General features: G+C 42.5%; 1 protein-coding gene across 10 annotated transcripts in view; it reads right to left on the bottom strand.

Annotated features, from left to right (window-relative positions):
- The window catches only part of LOC142009638 (poly(rC)-binding protein 3-like), a 221,403-nt gene that overhangs the window by 31,797 nt on the left and 168,627 nt on the right, over positions 1 to 20,979 (bottom strand). For 4 of the 10 annotated variants that reach the window (XM_074987973.1, XM_074987977.1, XM_074987979.1 and 1 more), the window contains exons 7-11: positions 18,998 to 19,126; positions 15,737 to 15,880; positions 10,333 to 10,389; positions 9,798 to 9,873; positions 8,055 to 8,107 (exon numbers count right to left, since the gene is read on the bottom strand). In XM_074987973.1, coding sequence (XP_074844074.1) covers positions 8,055 to 8,107; positions 9,798 to 9,873; positions 10,333 to 10,389; positions 15,737 to 15,880; positions 18,998 to 19,126 — 459 coding nt within the window. Of the gene's footprint in view, positions 1 to 3,464; positions 6,369 to 8,054; positions 8,108 to 9,797; positions 9,874 to 10,332; positions 10,390 to 15,736; positions 15,881 to 18,997; positions 19,127 to 20,979 lie in introns of those variants that run through there. The other 6 variants (XM_074987974.1, XM_074987980.1, XM_074987981.1 and 3 more) reach the window with 5 other exon arrangements.

The raw sequence follows: 20,979 nt of genomic DNA, 5'->3' as shown, positions 1-20,979 counted from the left end.
AAGATGCGTATTTTCATATAACGATCCACCCGGCTCACAGACGTTTTCTCCGGTTTATGGTCGGCAAAGAACATTTCCAATACAAGGTTCTGCCGTTCGGCCTCTCCTCGGCCCCCAGAGTCTTTACCAAGACCCTGGCAGTGGTGTCAGCCTACCTGCACAGACGGGTATTTATATTCCCATATCTGGACGACTGCCTACTGAAAGAGGCCTCGAAAGAGGAGGTACTACGCATGATATGCGTAACAGCAAACACGTTTTCTTCGCTGGGCCTGGTCATCAACCTTGTGAAGTCAAAGATCGACCCCACACAGGACATAGAGTTCAGAGGGGCACGCATAAATTCTATCACAGGAAGAGTTTATCTACCCAACGCTCGCTTTCGCGCCATCGGTTCCCTGGTACAAGTCATTACATACAGCCCCACGGTGCCGGTTTTAACGTGCTTGCAGCTGCTCGGCCACATGGCAGTGGCAACGTTCGTGGTACAGAACGCCAGATTGCATATGCGCAACCTACAACATTGGCTGGCGAGCGTTTACAAGGCAGCATCCCATACCACCCACAGGGTGGTGTCGCCCACGACAGAGGTGCGCAGATCCCTGCAGTGGTGGGTAAACCCCAAGAACATGCTAACGGGGACCCTTTCACCAACCGCAAATCTCTATTTTTCTCACCACCGACGCCTCCCACATAGGGTGGGGAGCACATATTGGCGAAAAGGTGATGCAAGGACTGTGGTCCCCAACGGAACAGTCACTGCATATAAATATACTGGAGCTCAGAGCGGTGTTCAACGCCTGCAAACACTTTCAAGACCACATACAAGGCAAGGTAGTCAGGATCAATACAGACAATATCTCCACCATGTTTTATATAAATCGACAAGGCGGAGCTCGATCCCGTGCCTTATATGGGGAAGCAGTCCGACTGTGGAACTGGTGCATCGCCAACAATGTAACGTTGAAAGCCTCATACTTACCAGGCGCTCACAACGTGAAGGCAGACCAGCTGAGCAGGCACTTCGCACTCACACACGAGTGGCAGATCCGCTCTGATCTGCTATGACCGATTTTTCATGAATGGGGGTTTCCCCAGATAGACCTGTTTGCCACTCAGCACAACAAGAAGTGCCCCCAATACTGTTCCAGGGCAGGACTGGGGTGGGGGTCCCTGGGGGACATGTTCGCAATTTCGTGGAAGGGCCCACTGCTTTACGTGTTCCCCCGCACAGTGCTCATCCACAAGGTCCTGCAGAAAGCCAGGAGGGAGAGAGCCCGCATGATCCTAGTGGTCCCCACATGGGGTCGACAGCAGTGGTTCCCCTTGCTTCTCCGCTTGTCGGATCGTGCACCGCTTCCCCTTCCGGTAGCGCCGGACCTGCTCACGCAGGCCCAGGGGTCCATAGTGCATCCACACCCCCGAGGCCTGCGCCTACAAGCATGATTAATCCATGGCTCAGCTCCCTAGAAAGTACACATATGGAGGGAGTACAACAAGTCCTGGAAAGTAGCCGAAGGATCTCCACCAGGAAGACCTACAAACAGAAATGGACTCGATTCACTGCATGGTGTTCCACCAAGCCGTTAGCTCCCCTTGAAGTGCCTATACCTGTCATACTAGAATACTTACTGGACCTCAAGAGAGGCGGGCTCTCCCTCTCCTCGTTGAAGGTCCATCTCGCCGCTATATCGGCTTTTCGGCATAAAGAGGAAGGGCCCACAGTGTTTGCCCATCCTATTGTTACCAGGTTCCTGAAGGGGCTGGTAAACCTGTACCCCCTTCAGAAACCGCTTCCACCATTGTGCAGCTTGGACCTGGTGCTCAGCGCGCTAATGGGACCACCCTTTGAACCCTTAGCCACGGTTTCCCTCCGTCTCCTTACGATAAAGACAACCTTCCTTCTTGCAATCACATCAGCTCGCAGGGTGACTGAGCTCGCAGCAGTTATGGCAACGCCGCCCTGCACGGTATTCTCAAAGAAGGCGGTAACCTTACGGCTGCACCCAGCCTTTGTTCTGAAAGTTTCTTCAGAGTTCCATCTTAACGAACCTATAGTTTTACCCTCATTTTACCCAAAGCCTCATAGCTCCAACAAGGAGGCATGCCTGCACCTCCTGGACGTGAGGAGGGCGTTGGCCTTCTACACAGACAGAACTAAGTCCTTCCGGAAAACGGACAGACTCTTAGTCTCTCTCACTCCCAGATCAAAAGGAGAGGGTCTCTCTTCACAGAGAATCTCAAAGCACATTGTGTCCTGCATAAAGATGTGCTACGAACTTCTAAAGGCTCCTTTACTGGCCCCGCCTAGGGCTCATTCCACCCGGGCGGTGGCGGCATCAACAGCCTTTTTCAAGGGCATCGCGCTAAAAGACATCTGCAGAGCGGCGACCTGGTCATCCTATGACACCTTCGCCAAGCATTATGCACTACACCGGCTATTCCAAGAGGATACCCGCCTCTTGACAGTGGTCCTTTTGGGGGCAAGCTGCACATAACCCGATTACCCACCTCCTTTCTTGGGTTACTGCTGGGTAGTCACCTATCGTGGAGCACCCACGGGGACACTCGAGGAAGAAAGAGAAGTTACTCACAGTAGTAACGATGGTTCTTCGAGATGTGTCCCTGTGGGTGCTCCACCACCTGCCCATCCTCCCCGCTTCGGATCTCTGTTTGGTGTTATTCAGGAGCATCCGAGGCAGTTGGTCAAGGAACTGGCGGGGACCGGATCGCGCACGTGGCCAGGAGCGCGCAGGGGAGCGGCGCGCACCGGCACATGCGCGGTCCGGCAGAAACTGCTGGAAAGAGCTGATCTGCAGCGCCGGGGAGAGCCCGACACCTATCGGGGAGCACCCACAGGGACACATCTCGAAGAACCATCCTTACTACTGTGAGTAACTTCTCTTTATTTATGGGAAATTCCAAATTTGGCTTGTCTGATCTTCCTGGAGATCCTTAAACTTATTTCAACAGGATGTACATGCAGAGTAAAGAACTATTCCCCTTTGGGTTAAAGGAGGAGAGAAGATGCAGTACAAGTATATAGCGTAAGACAAGATCATATATTTATTTTTCAGAAATCACTTCAGCTTGATGATACACAGGTAAAAAAAATAGCCGGTTAATTACATACGATCACACTGGATATAAATTTTCATCACATTTGTGGCTCTCAATAACAAATTAAATTAAATTTACTGGGCTAGATCTTCAGCTGTGATAGACTGGCATAACTCCATTGATTTCAGTAGAACTAGTCTAATTTACACTGTCTGAGAATGTAACAGCAACGAAGGGTCCTGTGGCGCCTTATAGCCTGACAGAAAAGTTTTGAGCATCAGCTTTCGTGAGCACAGACTCACTTCATCAGATGCGCTTCCAAGACCAGCATCTGATGAAGTGAGTCTGTGCTCACGAAAGCTCATGCTCAAAACTTTTCTGTTAGTCTGTAAGGTGCCACAGGCCCCTTCGTTGCTGTTACAGATCCAGACTAACACAGCTACCCCTCCGATACTGTCTGAGAATGTGTTCCAAATAATATGTTTAATGCTGCTCATAAAACCTTGGTGGTCATAAACTATTTATTTTAAGCCTCACTTTCACCTTTTAAGACCTTTAATATGACTAATGACACAAGCTGCAGTTCAGGAAAGCACTTAATCACACGTTTAACTTTAAATTAAGCTTAAAATTGGGTGCAAGTGCCTTTGCTGAATAGGGCTTTCCTGAATCAGGATCTTTCAGGGTGTGATTTAATTGTGGACATTTAAGGTAGGTCTTCACTATGGAGATCAACACTGTCGCATTCAACCTTCCAAAGTTCAGTTTAGCACATCGGCTAGGGACACACTAAATTGAACTCAAGGACACCCGCATCACTGCCAATAATCCTGCCCTTTGCAAGGATCTGGGAGGTCGACCACCACTAGAGAAGATGGCGTGGAAGCTCGAATTAATATACCTAATTAATTAATGTAATTAACATAGCTGGAGTTGCATATCTTAATTCAACCTTCCCCTTTAGTGTAGAGCTGGCCTCAGACAATGGATATATTAGAAAGCAATGCCTGGGCTCTAAGGCTGGATCTGTTGTCTCCTTAGGGGATATATTTGTTGTGTTCACATACTACATTTACATATGCTCAGTTCTGCAGGAAATCAGTAGGAGTTCTGCATTAGTCAGATCCACTGGATCTATCAGAAAGGTGCAACGCTGAAAGAGAAGCAGAAAGTCAACTGGATGTATTGCTTAGGAAAGTATTTCGGAATGACCATGCTGCAGGAAGGTGGGCTCTCTTACTCCTTACAGAAAATATAAATTACCTTGGCTGCTTGTCAAGATGACAAATCTCAACCCTGATTTCCAGTTTGAGGCAATAATCAGTGTTGCGAAGCAGAAGCAGTAACAGAAATTATTGAAACTGACTCTTTATACTTAGAGAGAACTCAGCTTTTTATTTCCTGGTACAAATGTGACCTCCCCAGGAACACAAAATGTATAATGAACTCCAACTATGAGACTTTTTGCTAGTAATTTAGATGATACCAATGAAAATCAATTTTGATGGATGAGCTAAAAGCAGGCAGACTTTAATTACTGATCATCCCTTCTGCTCACACTCAGGGGACTGACTCTGGGTACAATTTCCTCTAGTCACAAGGAACGGGGGTAGGAGCCAACCCAACCTGGGCTCCTACAGCTGTTGCTCCATGGGATAGTGGGGTGTCGGGACAAGGCCTGGAAGGTTGAAGCCACTAGGGATCTCCATCATCCATTTCAGTGGGGGGACTGTGTGGGCAATATCGTGGGCAGGGGAGAAGCTTCTCTGCCTTGTCAGTCCCCAAGATGTTCCGGGTGCATGTAGGCAGTAGCTGCTCTCCATGCACTGCCACTGTCCTCCCTTCCATCCCCCACTGGAATGTCTGGTGCCACTGGCTAACTCCCTCTCTGCTTGCAAACACAGACTGACACTGGAAAAGGGTCAGAAAAGGACAACAAAAATGACTAAGGGTTTGGAATGGGTGCCATGTGAAGAGAGATTAAAAAAAGACTGGGACTTTCCAGCTTAGCGAAAACAAGACTAAGGGGATAGGATAAAGGTCTAGAAAACCAGGACCAATGTGGAAAAAGTGATTAAAGAAAAGTTTTTTACTTACTCCCATAACAAAAGAACTAGGGGCCACCAAATGAAATTAATGGGTAGCGGGTTTAAAAGTGACAACAGGAAGTTTTTCTTCACACAGCTCACAGCAGGCCTGTGGCACTCCTTGCCAGAGGAGGCTATGAAGATGAAGACTTTAATGGAGGGGGGTTCAAAAAAGAGCTAGATACATTCATGGAGGTTAGGTCCATCAATGGCTCTTAGTCAGGATAGGGAGGAAAGGTGTCCCTAGCCTCTGTCAGAGTTTGGAAATGGAGGACAGGAGAGGGATCACTTCATGATTACTGTTCACTCCTTGTGGGGCATCTGGCATTGGCCTCTGATGGAAGACCTTCAGCTCAGGCCCCAGAATAATTGTCCCTGCTATACAACTGCCTTAGGTTGCTCTGGTCGGTTGTGCCCATCCCAGGACTGCTTGCTCACAGCATACATCCCTCTGTACTGCAGTCAGCTGCACTGGCCGCCAGAAACACAATTCCAGAGCTGCCTGTATTTCATCATGACATTCCACTCAAAACTGTCAACACACACACACACACCCCAGCACTTCACACACACAGAGGACTGAATCTAGCACTTCACACACACACACCCCAGCACTTCACACACACAGAGGACTGAGTCTAGCACTTCACACGCGCACACACACACACACACAAGCACTTCACACACAGAGTACTGAATCTAGCACTTCACACACACAGAGTACTGAATCTAGCACTTCTTTTAATGTACAGTTGAACTTAATGCTAGGAACCAACCTAAAATATTACCAACCCATTTTCCCAGCTGTAGCGTTCCCACAGGCTACGTCTGTGCCTAATCCATTTCATTCTTAGGATACCTTTTAAAATTGTGATGGTGAGACTGGGCTTGATTTAAGTTCACGTAGGCAGGCTTATTTTACAATAGTATGAAAAATTCACAACAGCAGGAGGATTTTCCAATAATGCAGCCATGCACATTTGCATGTTAGTGCTGAACCAGCATATTTTACAATTGTTAGTCTAGGAAGATATTCCCTCTGTTGCAAATGAACACAGGGTCAACGTCTGCTCTTGCTTTCATCAGCAGATCTCCAGAGAGACGGCACTGAAGAAAATGGAGTTACGCTGGATTCACAGTGCAGTGAGCAAGAGCAGAGTTTAGCAGTGAGCTTCCCCAAAGCTGCACTGGAAGGACAAAGATGGTGCTGTCGTAAAATTCCTACAAACAATAAAGTAGATGATAAAAGATATTAAGCAAGGTGTCCTCCTCCCACCCCAAAGCTGACCAAATCATAGGGGCTTGGGAAAGGAGACTGCTTTCTCCTAGTCACTCTGATCTGCTTTCTTCTCTTCTTTCTGTAAATCACTGCCACTGAGATTAACAGGGTTTGTATGATCTCATAAGTGGCTTGTAAGCAATGTCATTGCTCTTTGTGATCCCATTCATGCCTGAAAGCTTTTTTTACTGGAGGGGATATCTTCAATTTTCTATGACATTCATTTATAATGAAAGCTGATAAGCCTCACAGCTGGTGCAGGTTAGGGTTGGGTAGTCTAATAACATCCAGTTTGGAATTCACAGAGTTGGAGCATTGCTTCAGTTTTTAACCCCTCTTTCTAAAAGCAGTGTTGTTTACATTGTATTTCTATATATTTTAAGCCCATGAAATGAAAGCCTTGGAGAAGAAAATTCTCTGACTAGTACAGAACAATGTGGCGCAAGCAATAACAGTGCCGTTTCCCCAAACTAGCTTTGCTAGTTGTCTCAGGCCTAACCTGCAGGAACGCCCCAATAGAATATGGAGGTTTTTTCCCAAGTTCATTCAGTTCTTGCGAATTTTGCTGGGACTGTCAGGCCGCGTTTACAAGAGCGTCTTTTCCCAGAAAAACTGGGCTTTTGCTTGAAAAAACCAGGGAGCATCTACACAGCAAATGCACTTTGTCAACAGTTTGTCGACAAAACCCAGCATGTCCGCCAGCAGCATTACACCTCTCCCCATTCAGGTATAAAGCGCCTCTTCACAAAACAGCAGTGTAAATGCTCTGGGGCCCTTCTGTCGACAGACCGGGCTTCTGGTTCACTGGGCAGCCCTGTTCGCAAAGCTTCCGGTCAGCTGTTCTGTTGACATGGGGCAGGGCAGTCTGGCTGCTCTCTGTCAACAGAGCAGATTGCTCTTTCGATCTGCTTTTGTGTGTAGATGCAATCTGTTGGCAGAAGTTTTGCTGCGAAATCCCTTCTAGTAGTCGCTTCTGTCGACAGAAGCTTCTTGTGTAGACGTGGCCTCAGTCTGGTGCCACCTGTAAAGGAGACACTCATTCCTTAGTTACCAACTCCACCTAAAGCACCATAACAACTGATCTGGCATTTCTGAACCAGGTGAGCATAGACTAAATGCTCAGTATCCTAGTCCTTATCTTTCAACGGAGCCATCCAGCCTCACTTTGCTTTTTTTTTTTTTTTAATACAAAGCTCTGTTAACTCTTCCTAGCTGTATAAATTCCGTACACAGCCAAAACTCAGCCTAGTACTGACATTAGCATAAACCAAACAAAAATACAAACAAAAACACACAGTCCTGTAGCATCTTAAAACACTAACAATTTTATCTCTTAGGTAATGAGCTTTCATGGTTAAGATCCAAAGCTCGTTACCTAATAAATAAAATTGTTAGCCTTTAAGGTACTACAGGCTGCTTTTTTTTTCCAAAGCCACAGCTACCCCTCTGAGACTAGCATAAACAGGAATTTTTACTCATTGTGCCCTGAGCTCTGATACTTTAACACATATCTGATCGCACAGTCTACGTGACATAGCTTTGGTAACAAACTGACACAACATGAAATACTTGACCTACAGCTACACCAGTGAGAGAGAAAGAGAGAGACTGATTATTGGTCTACTTACATCATTTGGAATAGTAAGTTCATGGGAACTGGTTGGAGTAGTGGCATCCAAACCTGTATTTTAGAGGAAAGAGGAGAGCATGTTGTGCGAGTCATTTTGAAATAAAGGGAAGACAAAATAAATGATACTTAAAAGAAGAAAAATGTGAAAAAATAGATAACAGAGAGTAGCAATGAAAAATACGGGATTGCTAGCAAAAGAAAAAAGAAAGCAAGAGTTGCAAAATTTAATAGGGTTGGACCAACTTTAAATTTTCTCATTGTAATTAACCTTTAACCCACCAAAATAACAAATGCCACAGCAGAGTCTACAAGGCTGTAAAAAGGTTTCTAGAAAGTGGATGGTTCCACCTATACATAACTATGAAATTTGTTCTAGATACATTAATTGTCAAAAATGAAGAGCTGTCTGAATTTTGACCTGTCTATCAGGAGAACTGAATCAAATGAAATAAAAAGTGGAAATCAAAGATAAACAAAACGTAAAATGTGAAAAGAAAACTGATAAAATAGAGATGGGGAAAATAAACTAGGAGAACTTAAATTATACATGGGATTAGTGATGTTGCAAAAACGTTGGAAAGAACTTTTAGGGAAATGTACAAAATATTGTAAGTTGCACACATTTGTTTTTAAATTGGGTGGACAAAAGGAAAACGCTTAGGAAAAATGCAATTAGTGCTCTAACAGTAAAGTTACAGAAACATTCAAATCACAAATATAACAAGGAAAAGATTAAGGAGCAGCATGTTTATGACACATAGAAAATCAAGGAAAATATAAAGCCAGGAAAGGTAATTTAATATTATTTGCTGCTATTTTATCAGATACATCATGTAGAAGCAACGTGTATTTTGTGTGTTGTTTTTTTCTTCTCTTTCAATCTTTCTGCATATAAAGACATTTTTAAAATATAGTTTTCCACAACTAGCAAAGATGAAAAATGAATACTTTTATTCAGAATATCTTACCTAAATGTTCACTACATTTACATGAACATATTTGCATATTGCATATGTTTATTTTACACTGTGAATATTTGCTGAATACAGTAGTCCAAAATTATATAAACAATTACAATAATGTAAACGATCCAGTCTCTCACAAAATTCGATGTATTTGATAAAAAAGGTTATTACTTGCCATACAAAATATGCACCAGTTTATATTTATCCATGTCTTGGGAAAATCTTTAATTCTAAGCCCAGTATTGACTGAAACAAACTAAGCAAAACATTAAACATGTTTCACTGAAAGTTCATCTAACTTCAGTCTCTTTTCCAAACAAACAAATTCACATGACAGATCTTAACAAATATGGTCTTAGTTCTGAAAACCTTATTTGAGCAAAATACCATTTTCCTTTCTTAGATTTTCTCTTTGAATTTTTTTTCAATACAATACAAAAATTCATTTTATGATTTACTGTAGGTTATACAAACTGGTACATACTATGTGGTGCATAATAACACTGCATAGGACAAGCTAAAAGAAACTCAGGCTCTTTAGCTGATGGCACATATTAAGTGGATTTTATTAAAATAAATAGAATAAACAAAGCACAAGAATTTAGTAATGACAAAACCAAACTAACAGAGCCACAGGGGAAAAAGAACAAAGATTAAGGTGTGAAAACAAAAGGCTCATTGGTCATTGCCCACATTTAGTATTAAAATGATGTAATGACCATCGGAAACAAAGCTGTTAAGAAGAAGGACATCCCCAGGGGGTCATGGGTACGTACCAGGGAAACCAGGGGTGGTCTGCCCAAGGGGAGTAAAGGGGGGATGCTGCATAGCCAACTGGTGAAGCTTGGTCAACTGCAGGGCAGGATGGGAAATTAGAACTAACCAATCAAATGGAATTATTTCAGAGTAGAGAAAACCATCTTACATGTTTTAAAACTGGATTAATTAAAATTAAAAAAAAAAAAAGGTTTACTCATTCATTCTATTCTACTGTACAGAAAAATCTGGTTAAAATGACATCACTATTGTTATTACATGTAATGGCTATTGTTAATATTAACTACATTTCTGTAGAATTACATATTAAAAAATACATAGCATGCATAAAAGACGAAAAATATCATTTGTAACTGGGCCATTGTACTTTCTAGCAATTGTTACCAAAGTTATCCAATAAAGCTAACACTTGGCTAGATGGTATGTTGTTAAGTACAGACATCTACAGGCATTTCTTATTGTTAACTGTAGAAAGTAAATGCTGCCCAGAACAAATAAGAGCGAGAGAGAAAGAGAGAGAAGGGTGTAATTTACATGTGCCGGACTCACATCTGGATGAGGGATGGCGTACTGCCCCTGAATCGTAAATGCCTGAAAATGACAAGCAAAATTAAACATACGTATCAGTCAAATTAGACAATAAACACTCCACTCTCATCAGGTTTGGGAGAACTTTGCACTGTTTCCCAAATCTAACTTAAAACACATTTCATTTGCATTACATGCTCAGGGAACCTTAATTTCCTTGTACTGCTTTGACTGCCACACAGTACAGGGAGAGAGAGAGAGAGTGTGTGTGTGTGTGTGTCTTCGCGCCGCCGTTTGGTACAGCCCAATGTGGGAGTTGATGTGAGGGGCACTCGTACAGTTGATGCTCCTGCGGGCATGGTGTCCCAGACAGGCACATTTGGCCACATTCTGACCTAGGTGGGAGAGAGGGCAGACTGTGGACAAATGGCTCCAGACACAGAGGGGCAGCCAGCGCTCTTCGTCTCAACGGTCTGACTGGACGGGTGGGCGTGGAAGAGGAGTGGCTGCTAGACTTGCTTGGAGATGTCTCTGTGCTGATTTTCAGGTGGTGTAACAAAGCAATGTTTTTTTCAGTCCCTCCCTGCCCCCCAATCCCTGAAGTAACTGCTGTCTGCCTTTACCACACCTCTCGGCACAAGGCTGGCCTACAGAGTTTGAACAGCTTCTTGGTGATAGACTCCAAAATTAATTTTCTTCTTTTACACAGAGCCAGATTCTCAACTGCAGTCCAGCCCTTAGTTCCACTCAAGCAGTGCAAAAAAGGCTGGATTCTGTCTACAAATGGCTAGCCTGGAATTCTGCTGGTCCTGGATGGAGGAGGCCCCCATACCAGCCATCCCCTACCACTGGCATAAAGGACAAGTCAGGGAGGGGAAGAGCTACCCTCTGCTGTGGTCAGCCAATAGCATTAGTTAGCATAGCCCCCTCTTCTAGCTTGCTGCCTCTCTTCAATTCTACAGGTTGAACCTCCCTAGACCAGCACTCTCTCCCACAGCAACATCCATAATCCAGCATGATTTTAGTTAGCTGGATGACTACTTCTCATGGGTGTGGCCAAGTTTCCCATGGTCCCATAAAGATTGTTTCCAGCCACTAGTCCTGGCTCTGAGTGTTCTGTGCTGGAATTTTGCTGGAATTTACCCCTAAATGTCACTGGAAGAGTTGGTAATGCTGCTAGACAATATTGACCTCCTATGCTCCAACAAATTCTCTCTTTTGACACCAGTCAGGTCCCAAGGGTGCCAGACTAGAGAGGTTGAAACTGTACAAGATGGTTTAAAAAACAAAAGTATAAAAAGGTTAGAACTGTCTATTACACTCTGCACAGCTTTTCTGAAAGGGACAGCCACTCAGAACATTTTAATGTGTTTGTGCTCAGACAAGAGGGAAAACTGAAAGACCAATTATTATTTACAAATGTTTGTATGGAAAGAATTATCAACCGAGAACAGAGTTGATTAGCTTAGGTTGCAAAATGCTTATTTGACAAGAAGGTCTCTAAGAAAGAACTGAAGGCTCTGAAAATTGTAGAACAAATCATTTAGTGGAGTTTAATTTAATATCCGAGCTCTTTATTAGAAATGTCTACACCAACACTTCTCTTCTTGAGCAGGAACCTTTTGTTTATTTAAAAGGCACTTATAAAGTCTGGCCCCAATCCTGCAACTACTCATGCCGGTGAGTATCTTTATGCACTCTCGTGCTATTGAATTCCAGGAGACCGGTCATGTGCATTGTTAGGTATGTGCATTTGCCGGTGAGGGCATCAAAATAGCAGTAACACTTTGATAAATTGTGAATTAAGAGACTGCTCCAGAAAAACACAAAAGCACATTCTCACCACACACAGTGGCTGTGTCTACACTACCTCCCTACTTCAAAGGGAGGATGGTAAATAAGGTGTCGGGAGATTATTAATGAAGTGCTGTGGTGCATGTGCAGCGCGTCATTAAGCTAATTCCCCCCGTGGCAGCTCCAAAGTGTTAAACTTCAACGTGCCGGCTTGCATGTAGCTGCAGCTAACCCGCCGGTACTTCAAAGTGCCTGGGCAACTTCAAAGTCCCTTCACTCCTCAAAATTTTGAGGAGTAAAGGGACTTCAAAGTACCCTGGGCACTTTGAAGTACCGGCGGGTTAGCTGTGGCTAGACGCGAGCCGGCATTTCAAAGTTTAACACTTCGAAGTTGCCACGAGGGAGAATTAGCTAATGAAGCACTGCACATGCACCACAGCACTTCATTAATAATCTCCCGACACCTTATTTACCATCTCCCCTTCGAAGTTGGGCGGTAGTGTAGACAAGCCCAGTGTAATCTAAGGACATACTGAAATCTTAGCAAGTGTTTAAATGTTTTGCTGATCGGGGCTGAGTAAAGCATATGTTTAAAATCGAGCACACACTTCATTGCTTTGCTGAGTCAGGGTCTTGAGCAGGTGCTGAATTTCATGTGAGTAGTCCATTGACACCATTTTTAAATACCCCAGTGGACTGGGGTCTATTTCTGTGAGTGAATCATTTGGACTGAAAAGCACTACACTGTACCTTTAACCTTCTGGCCTACTTCAGTAGTGGTCAATCTAAATTTGGCTCTCCATCAAATACTGTAGAAAGAGCACAGTTCAGCCTGTGTAAGGCTTCAAGGCAGAGCTTCGTCCTCTCTGTGGCTGGAACGAGCCAAGTACATTTTGGGAGTTAGGCCCACAGAAATGATAGATAAAAAGAATTGACCAAATACATGGAAAGAGGAAACAGTCTCTTTGATTTACAAACCAGGGGTAGGATCCTGCCCCTGATAAAGTCAATGGAAATTTTGCCACTGACTTCAATGAAAATGGGAATGGCTGGTCCCCTGGGACCCAAACTTGCCCTGTTTTTCAGCCTATGAAGTCAATGAGGTTGAATGACGATTAAATCTGGGCATTACTGGAAGGGTGTGTTTTAGGGCTAGGGTAATGTACCAAAAATACAGGTAGACAAATCTTCATTTTGTTTCTTTCAGGTAGGGGTGGAGTTTGAGGATTATTATTATTTTTTTAAAAAACAACTGCCTATGCTGGATTTCAGTATGGACTGGAGCTAAGAGAAAGGCAGCATTGTTTGCACCTTCCATTCCTTTCTGCTACGGAGTACAGTACTGAAAAAAGCACAAAGGGGATTAACAGATGTTAAAGCAGCAAAACCCATGAGAAATCCCATCGTGTCAAAACACAGTAGGAGTCTGACTTTTTCTGGGGTAGCTTGATATGCAGAGTGTATTTTAAAAAACTAACAAACCTCAAACCTTTCAGATTAACCATGATGCTTTGGAAAGGAAAACTAATTACCAATCCTGCATGAAGGGAGAGTGACCTCATCCAGCAGTTCCGGACAACTGAGGCCATTTTAGTGTGGTTTCAGGAGGTATTTGCCCTCAGGATCTCTTGAAACAATATTAATCACCCTAATGCAGATACGACATTTTGAGCCTAGAAATAAAATTCATGAGAAATCCTGTCCTTGCTCACTTCCAGGCAGACCTCGATCATTTTTTTAAGGAATTGAAGGATTTGCCTAATAAGGTGAGAAGCTTCTAGTTCAAACGTGACCACAAAATATCTGAATCAGTTATTTTTCTTGATTGAACTAAGCCATAAGCACAGAATACTCAGCTGTTTTCTTTTTTATTTGTAAAAATAAAGATGAGTAGAATTCTGCAATCTGTCCTACTATAAGAAAAGAAAGAATTTCAATTACTTTTTCTAACCCTTAAGAGCATTCTAGTGTCTACTGCTAATATTCTTTTACTGGAGCAATTTTTATGCACTGAAACGATCTTTGGCAGTAACACTATTTACAGCATGGCTGTCGTGCATAACTGAGTATACGTACACCTGCTTTAGAGGAGAACACGGTATTATAAACTTAAAATATAAGTCTGGAGTCACTTGCTCTGTGAACTTTCACAGTCAACAGCGATCAAAGTCTGAAAACATTAATTTAAATTGAAATTCTGTCTGTTAAGAAAGTAGGTATCTTGCTCTGAAGAAAAGCAGTCAAAGTAAGAGCAGCAGACATGGATAGCATGAAATAATATTTAGTTTGATTTCTTTTTCAAACTTTACCATATAATACTTGAGCCAGTGATGACTCTGCCATCCGTGTAAGCGGAGTCAATAATAAAAGACATTAAAACATGTATAAAGTGGCTAGTTAGTGTTATCATATAGCAACATTGGGAAAACTTTTAATCCACAATGGCCTGAGTTGCTCTTCAATGCACATAGAATAGGTAGCCAACAGCCTCCTTATGAATCAGCAGCTCTACAGAGCCCTAAAGTGCTCCAGATGAGTGCTCTGGCATCTCCAGAGGCCATCTGTTTTCATGTCAGTCCGAGCAAGGGAGCTCTTTGAGATGCCATGACATCACCCTGAAAACAGTGAGCGTGAGGCCTCTATCATAAACCTTTGTGAAGAAATGCTGGTCGAGGTGAATTGTTGGCAGGACAGCTCACCCACCACATGGGCAATCAGTGGACATGGCACATCTGGATGTCAGTTTATCAACAGGTGCATTTTTCCACCTTACGTGATGATAGGGTAAATTGCATTTGCGTGCCAACTTCATTTGTCTATTTCAAGGCCGTATCAAAAGGGAAGAACAAGACACATTGTACATTGGCACACCATGGGAGGCCTACAAGAGGGTGGGTTGGGCCTCAGGTACCATCAAAGAGGAAAAATAATACAACATATAGCACTTCTTTTGTGCATATTTTTACGCAGGAACTTGTGATTGGGCCGTATGTAATGTTAAAATCATTAGCATGACAATTTGGAGAAAGAATTGTCTGTGATCACATGATGTGTTTTGTAGAAGCTGCTCAGTACCATAACTTAGTTTATAAAGCCAGTGAAACTAGTACTTGTAGAAAATAAGTTACATTAAATCATTTCTTATTTTGGATACCAGTATCTTCACAACAGAGCAAATTAACTACTACCGCAGAAGCTAATTTTAAATCTTGGTAAGATACCGATTGTCTTATTTTTGTTCCTTTTTACTGTAGAAGACTATAGAGTTATACTCTGATGTACTCTCAGATAGCAAGCAGAATCACCCTGACATAGCCACACATGGTAGGTGACAGGTTCTTGACAATATCACTGTGGTATTCCACTTAGTGGAAGATACACAGAGGGAAAACTTAAACAAAGCAACCCAGTGCCAGGGACACTGAAATGAACAGGGTACAACTATCAGAGGGTCATTCAGTAACAGTACAGAATACAAAATAAAAATGCCCTTGACTTGTTATTCTTTTTAAGTTTACAACAGTGTTCTCCTCTTCTGCAAGCAATAACTATCCACATTCAATAAAACACATGCATACTATACCAGGCAAAAAAAGTGTCAAAGGTGAAAACTAACAGGCGCTGGCTGAGGTTGGGCCAAGACGGTGTGGTTTCCAGCTGAAGCCAAAATGGTGTCTGCTCTTACCTGGCCACCTGCAAAAATGATAGGTGCAGAGGCAGGTTTGGGCCGATAGGGAATGGTGGCACCTTTGGGTGGGGACTGAAAACAAAAACATATTAAGATGTGGAATTAAGTAGCTCACATAAAATCATTTTTCACTTTGTTCATCTCAAATAGCAATTGCATGCCTCCGCCCCCTTCACCAGTATACTCTCCCATGGGCTGCTGCACCCATTGAATTCAGTGGCAAAAACCACTCACACTTCAGGGGAATGGAGCTGGGTCCTTACTGCATGGCCAAAACGTGGGCTTGGTTTGGTTTCCACAATAATTTGGTAAAGATGCAAGGCAGCTCTGGGAGGAAATTTGGCTTTTTACGAGACCTAAAGAGGTCAGATACCCGTTCTGAAATGTGTCAGTTTTGGAGGATAATCTCCCCAGCGTTCTCTCTAACCTGCTCATAGAGAAGAATATAGTCAGCTGATAACCCTTTGGGCATGGCACACAGCCACGGGTCCAAGCACAGAAGTGAAATAAGACTGTTCAGTCTGGCCACAGCAGCCACCCTCCTTGAGCTCAGGTGATAACTACATGGGTCTTCTCCTCCTGCATTCCACTGACTGCTGTGAGAAATGCAGAAGAAAGCCAGGATGCGTGTGGGCTATTTCCACTGCCTTCAGTGGGAGCAAGATGGGTCCCCTTCAAGTAACAGGAGAAGAAAACTGCTCTGAGCATCAGCAGAGAAAAGGGCGATCAGTAAATACTTCATCAAGCACAAATATTTCTTTATAGAGATGAAGAAAAAACAGAGCTTTTTTTTTGTGCTGGTACTCAGTGCTGGAACCTCAGCAGCCCAGCCACAGGATTGGCTGGGGAGGCGGGGCGGGGGGGTGAAGGGGGAGCCAGCTGAGTAACAGCTCTTCTCTTTTTTAACAAAAAAGGCACTGAGAAAAACAAGATGTCCCTGGGTACAATCCTGTAAAATAGACTTCAAATTACCTGGAGAGTGCCTGGCACAGTGGGGTCCTGACCACTAGGCACTACTGCAATCAACCAACAGCAATAATAATAAATAACATCTCCATGTCTTAATTCTTCTTCTTATTGGTTATTTGATTTTAACCAAGCAGTGACCAGAGACAAATTAAATACATTTAAATTAAGCACGTACATTTTACATATGCTTTAATATTTGAAGAAGCAAAATGTAGTTAAAAGCACTGTCTTCTCCAAGGCTTCATACCAGCAATTTGCTATCTCTAGTTTATTACCTCTCAGATGAAACTAATTCTGTTTTCTATAATTTCAAAACTGTTTCTCTCTGAAGGAGAATGGCTTGAGATGCAGAAAATGAATCTCTGACCCTGGTTTGTGTCTGCAAATAGCTATGGGTGTAATTAATGTAATTTAGAAATCTGACTACTGCCAGCATTCACAAAACAGGTTGTTAGATGACTAGGTGACATCACTTGCACATGCCAGAAATGAGAGATGCAAAATTGCTCCTGCAGCTATTTGCATCTGAAAAGCTGTGAGAACAAGATGGGAAGTGAAAGAACAGGAGTAGGCCGTTTTAAAAACCAAGCCCTTTAAGATATAGTCTAAATGCCACACACAGAGAGATGGATTTTTTTCCCCACAGTTCAACAACTCTTCACTGTTATACTGAGCTCTTGGTGTCTAATAAACAAACTGGTTTTCAGTATTTAGTTGTATTTTGCCATGTTTTTATTAAAAGGTAGTACCCTCAAATATACACATCTAATGCCCAGTGAGCGCCACAAGAGTTATCACACTATAGTCTTAGATATGCCATGCAGCCATGTATATTTAACATATTATGTGTGTGTGTGTGTGTACATATATATATATATATATATATATATATATATATATATATATAATTAGATTAAATTAACTAATTTAGATTAGAAGAATGATTGTAGGACATCAGACATCACAGAGTGATAATGGTTGACTAGATCTCGTGGAACATTTTTTTCAGACAGAAAATTTTTTCCATTGTAAAATGCCAATTTAGCAAAACTGAAATGTTCTAGAGGAAAATTATTAATTTTGTCAAAATTTTCAACAGGAAATTATCAAAATAGATGATTTAGGTGAAGTTGAAATATTTTATTTTGACCTTATTGAAGTATTTGGTTTCAATAAGCCAGACCATTTTGTTTTGATAAAGTTATATTACATGAATAACCGATTAAAATGGAATCAAGGTGATACAGTCAAAATGAAACATTTTGACTTGTTAGAAACAAACCAATGATCTTATTGAAATGTTTCAACCTTAGGAAAAGCAAGTCTTTCAGTCAGTCCAGAGTAAAGTAATTCTGCAATATCTACTTTATATCCTGATTTGACGTGGTCTCAAGTTATAGAGGGGGAGGTGTAGGTTGTATATTAGAAAAAACTATTTTACCATGAGGGTGGTGAAGCACTGGAATACATTACCTAGAGAAATGGTGGAATCTCCATCTCTAGAGATTTTTAAGTCCTGGTGTGACCAAGTCATGGCTGTGATTATTTAGTTGGGGTTGATCGTGCTTTAGGCAGGGGTCTTGACTTGATGACCTTCTGAGGTCTCTGCTAGCCGTAGGACTCTGTGATTCTGTTCTTTCCACTATCTTTACTACTGACTTTTTAATGACAAGCCATGTTGAAAGGCTGTATACATGGTACATAGGTCCTGCTCTTAATGGCTTGATTTGTGAGGCAGTGCACTCTGAACACCAGGGCTGTGTCTACACTAGCCCCCTTCTTCAAAGGGGGCATGGTTATCAGCCTGAGCAGAGAATACTAATGAAGTGCTGTGATGAACATTTTGGGAAGTATAGGCACTTCGAACTAGTGCAGGCACTTTGAAGTGCCCGCAGCTACACTGCATGCTGGCACTTCAAAGTTTGCAACTTTGAAGTTGCCATGGGGAGAATTAGCCTAAGAAGGCACTGCATATTCATCGCAGCACTTCATTAGTATTCTCCGATCAGGCTGATTACTATGCCCCCTTCGAGAAGGGGGCTAGTGTAGACACAGCCCAAGAGTACTAACAACCAGTCTTGTAAACACTGGGAATTGAGGGAGATCAGCATCTTACAGGATCAGGGCTTGAAAGGTGAGTAGGTGGGAGATTTGGAAGAAGTTAATATGATTTCTGATCATTCCCAGTATGAACCTCAATGTTTTTAAGTGCTCTCTTACCTCTAGCATGACCACACATATTTGTTTTACACACTGTATAATGGCATCAGGAGTGCCTGATATAGTTACAGCACGTTCTGTCGAATTTGGCAACATATCCCCAGCTACTTGTACCTGGGCCCCTGTGGACTTAAGAAACAAATAAACAAAACAATCATTAGTGTCATAAAATATGACTGCACATTAGAAGCCATTTGTTCACCCATAAAAAAAATTACCCCATAAAGCTGTAGCTTATCTAAAACATGCTCTTTCTTTTCTAGCTTTAGCTGGACATGTAGCACAGACAACTACCTAAAACAGAGACTGCTGTAGATACAAAGGAAAAATATGAAAACTAAGGGCTTTCAGAATTGTTAAAAATAATTGCTGATGTCTGAAGAGCTTCAGCTTCCCAAATGAATTCCAGCCATGGATGGGTGATTCTTTAATGAATGCATGAGGGCGATCATTTTACTGAATGAAATTTGGGGCTGCTTTATACTCTGGAACATCTCCTAATAATGCAGAGCAATACAGCGGCACTTCTGAATGATTATTAGTGTTGATTAAATGTATGCACATCATCAGCTTCTATTTCACTAATGAACCTCACCACAAAATGAGCTACCATTTTTCCCCTCCTTGATCATGACTCTAATGGTTCTTAGTTCTCTGCTTTCCCTCCCCTCCCATGCCCCACTTCCTCCTTCCTCTCCCCCTCCAAAAAAAAAAAATAGGCAGCCAAAATCGTCCCGGTATAAACCAGCAAAAAATCCTGCAAGGCTTTTTTCAACTGATGGGAAAAAATGCAACAAAAGCTTTTTCAATTGAATTAGTATTTTCATACATTATACACACGTGTTTTTTATCTTGATTTGTGGATACTAATGTTCTTGCCTTCCACTGGCGTTACATCAGTCAGTAAGGAGTTAATTTAGTTTGCTCTTGGCCATGCACAACACATCTTAGTCTTTCTTCCAGAGACTGATTAAATTACTGATTACATCCTCGGCTCACTAGTGCTGTTTAAACCCAGAATATCAATTATGAGTCCTTTAATATGCTTTGGAATGTCACCATAATTTGATCAATCTGTCATATCATTGTGGTGGGTTTTTTTTTTAAATCATGTCTTGAAAACACTGAGGCAGACTACATATTGCTGCTGGGTTCACAACTGATCATAAAAGAACATCTATCTTACTACTGCTGCTCAATGTGTTTAGTGATGATGAGATTAGAAAGCATCTTGAGAGGACAGACAATCCTTTCTCATTTGGGAAGTAGCCACTATTTAAAACAAAGTTTTTAGCGTAACAGCAAGCCTAAGACAAAATACACTGGGCCAAACACTGCTCTCAGCTCCCTTTGTGCCATTCAATCACTCAAAATGCTAATCTTTGCTATTCTTTGGCTATTTTTGGGTAGTGCATTTGAGACATTGGCTGCTTCTACACTTGCCCCCCGCCCCCCGTCAGAAGAGGCATGGTAATAAGGCAATTCGAAGCAGGCTAATGAGGCGCTAATGTGCATATTCAGCACCTGATTAGCATAATAGTGACCATGCAAATTTCAAAGTGCAGACTTCGAATTGCAGATTGACGGTGAAGCTGGGGGCAGCTTCAAAATAAGCACCCCACTTCGACATTCCCTTACTCCAATCTAGTTTTGTGGGAGTAAGGGAATATCAGAGTGGGGCACTTATTTCGAAGGTGCCCCCATCTTCACCATCAATCTGCATTTGAAGTTTGCACTTTGACATTCACAAGGCAGCCATTATGCTAGTGAGGTGCTGAACATGCACTTCAGCGCCTCATTAGCCTGCTTCCAATTGCCTCATTACTATGCCACCTCAGGTGGCATGTGTAGTGGAGCCTGAGAGCAGAACTTTGCCAGGCTTGCAGAAAGTGAGAGGGAGCTCACACTTTCCTTTAGCGCTAACAGAGGAGCCTATTTGGCCAAAAAGCGTTCTTTCACTTAGCGGCATTAAACGAATGGCA

The sequence above is a fragment of the Carettochelys insculpta genome, chromosome 2 (genome assembly GCF_033958435.1).
Source record: "Carettochelys insculpta isolate YL-2023 chromosome 2, ASM3395843v1, whole genome shotgun sequence".
In the NCBI taxonomy this organism is placed as follows: domain Eukaryota; kingdom Metazoa; phylum Chordata; order Testudines; family Carettochelyidae; genus Carettochelys; species Carettochelys insculpta.
Note: the sequence above shows the minus strand (reverse complement) of the source record. Positions and strands in the feature narration are given on the sequence as shown.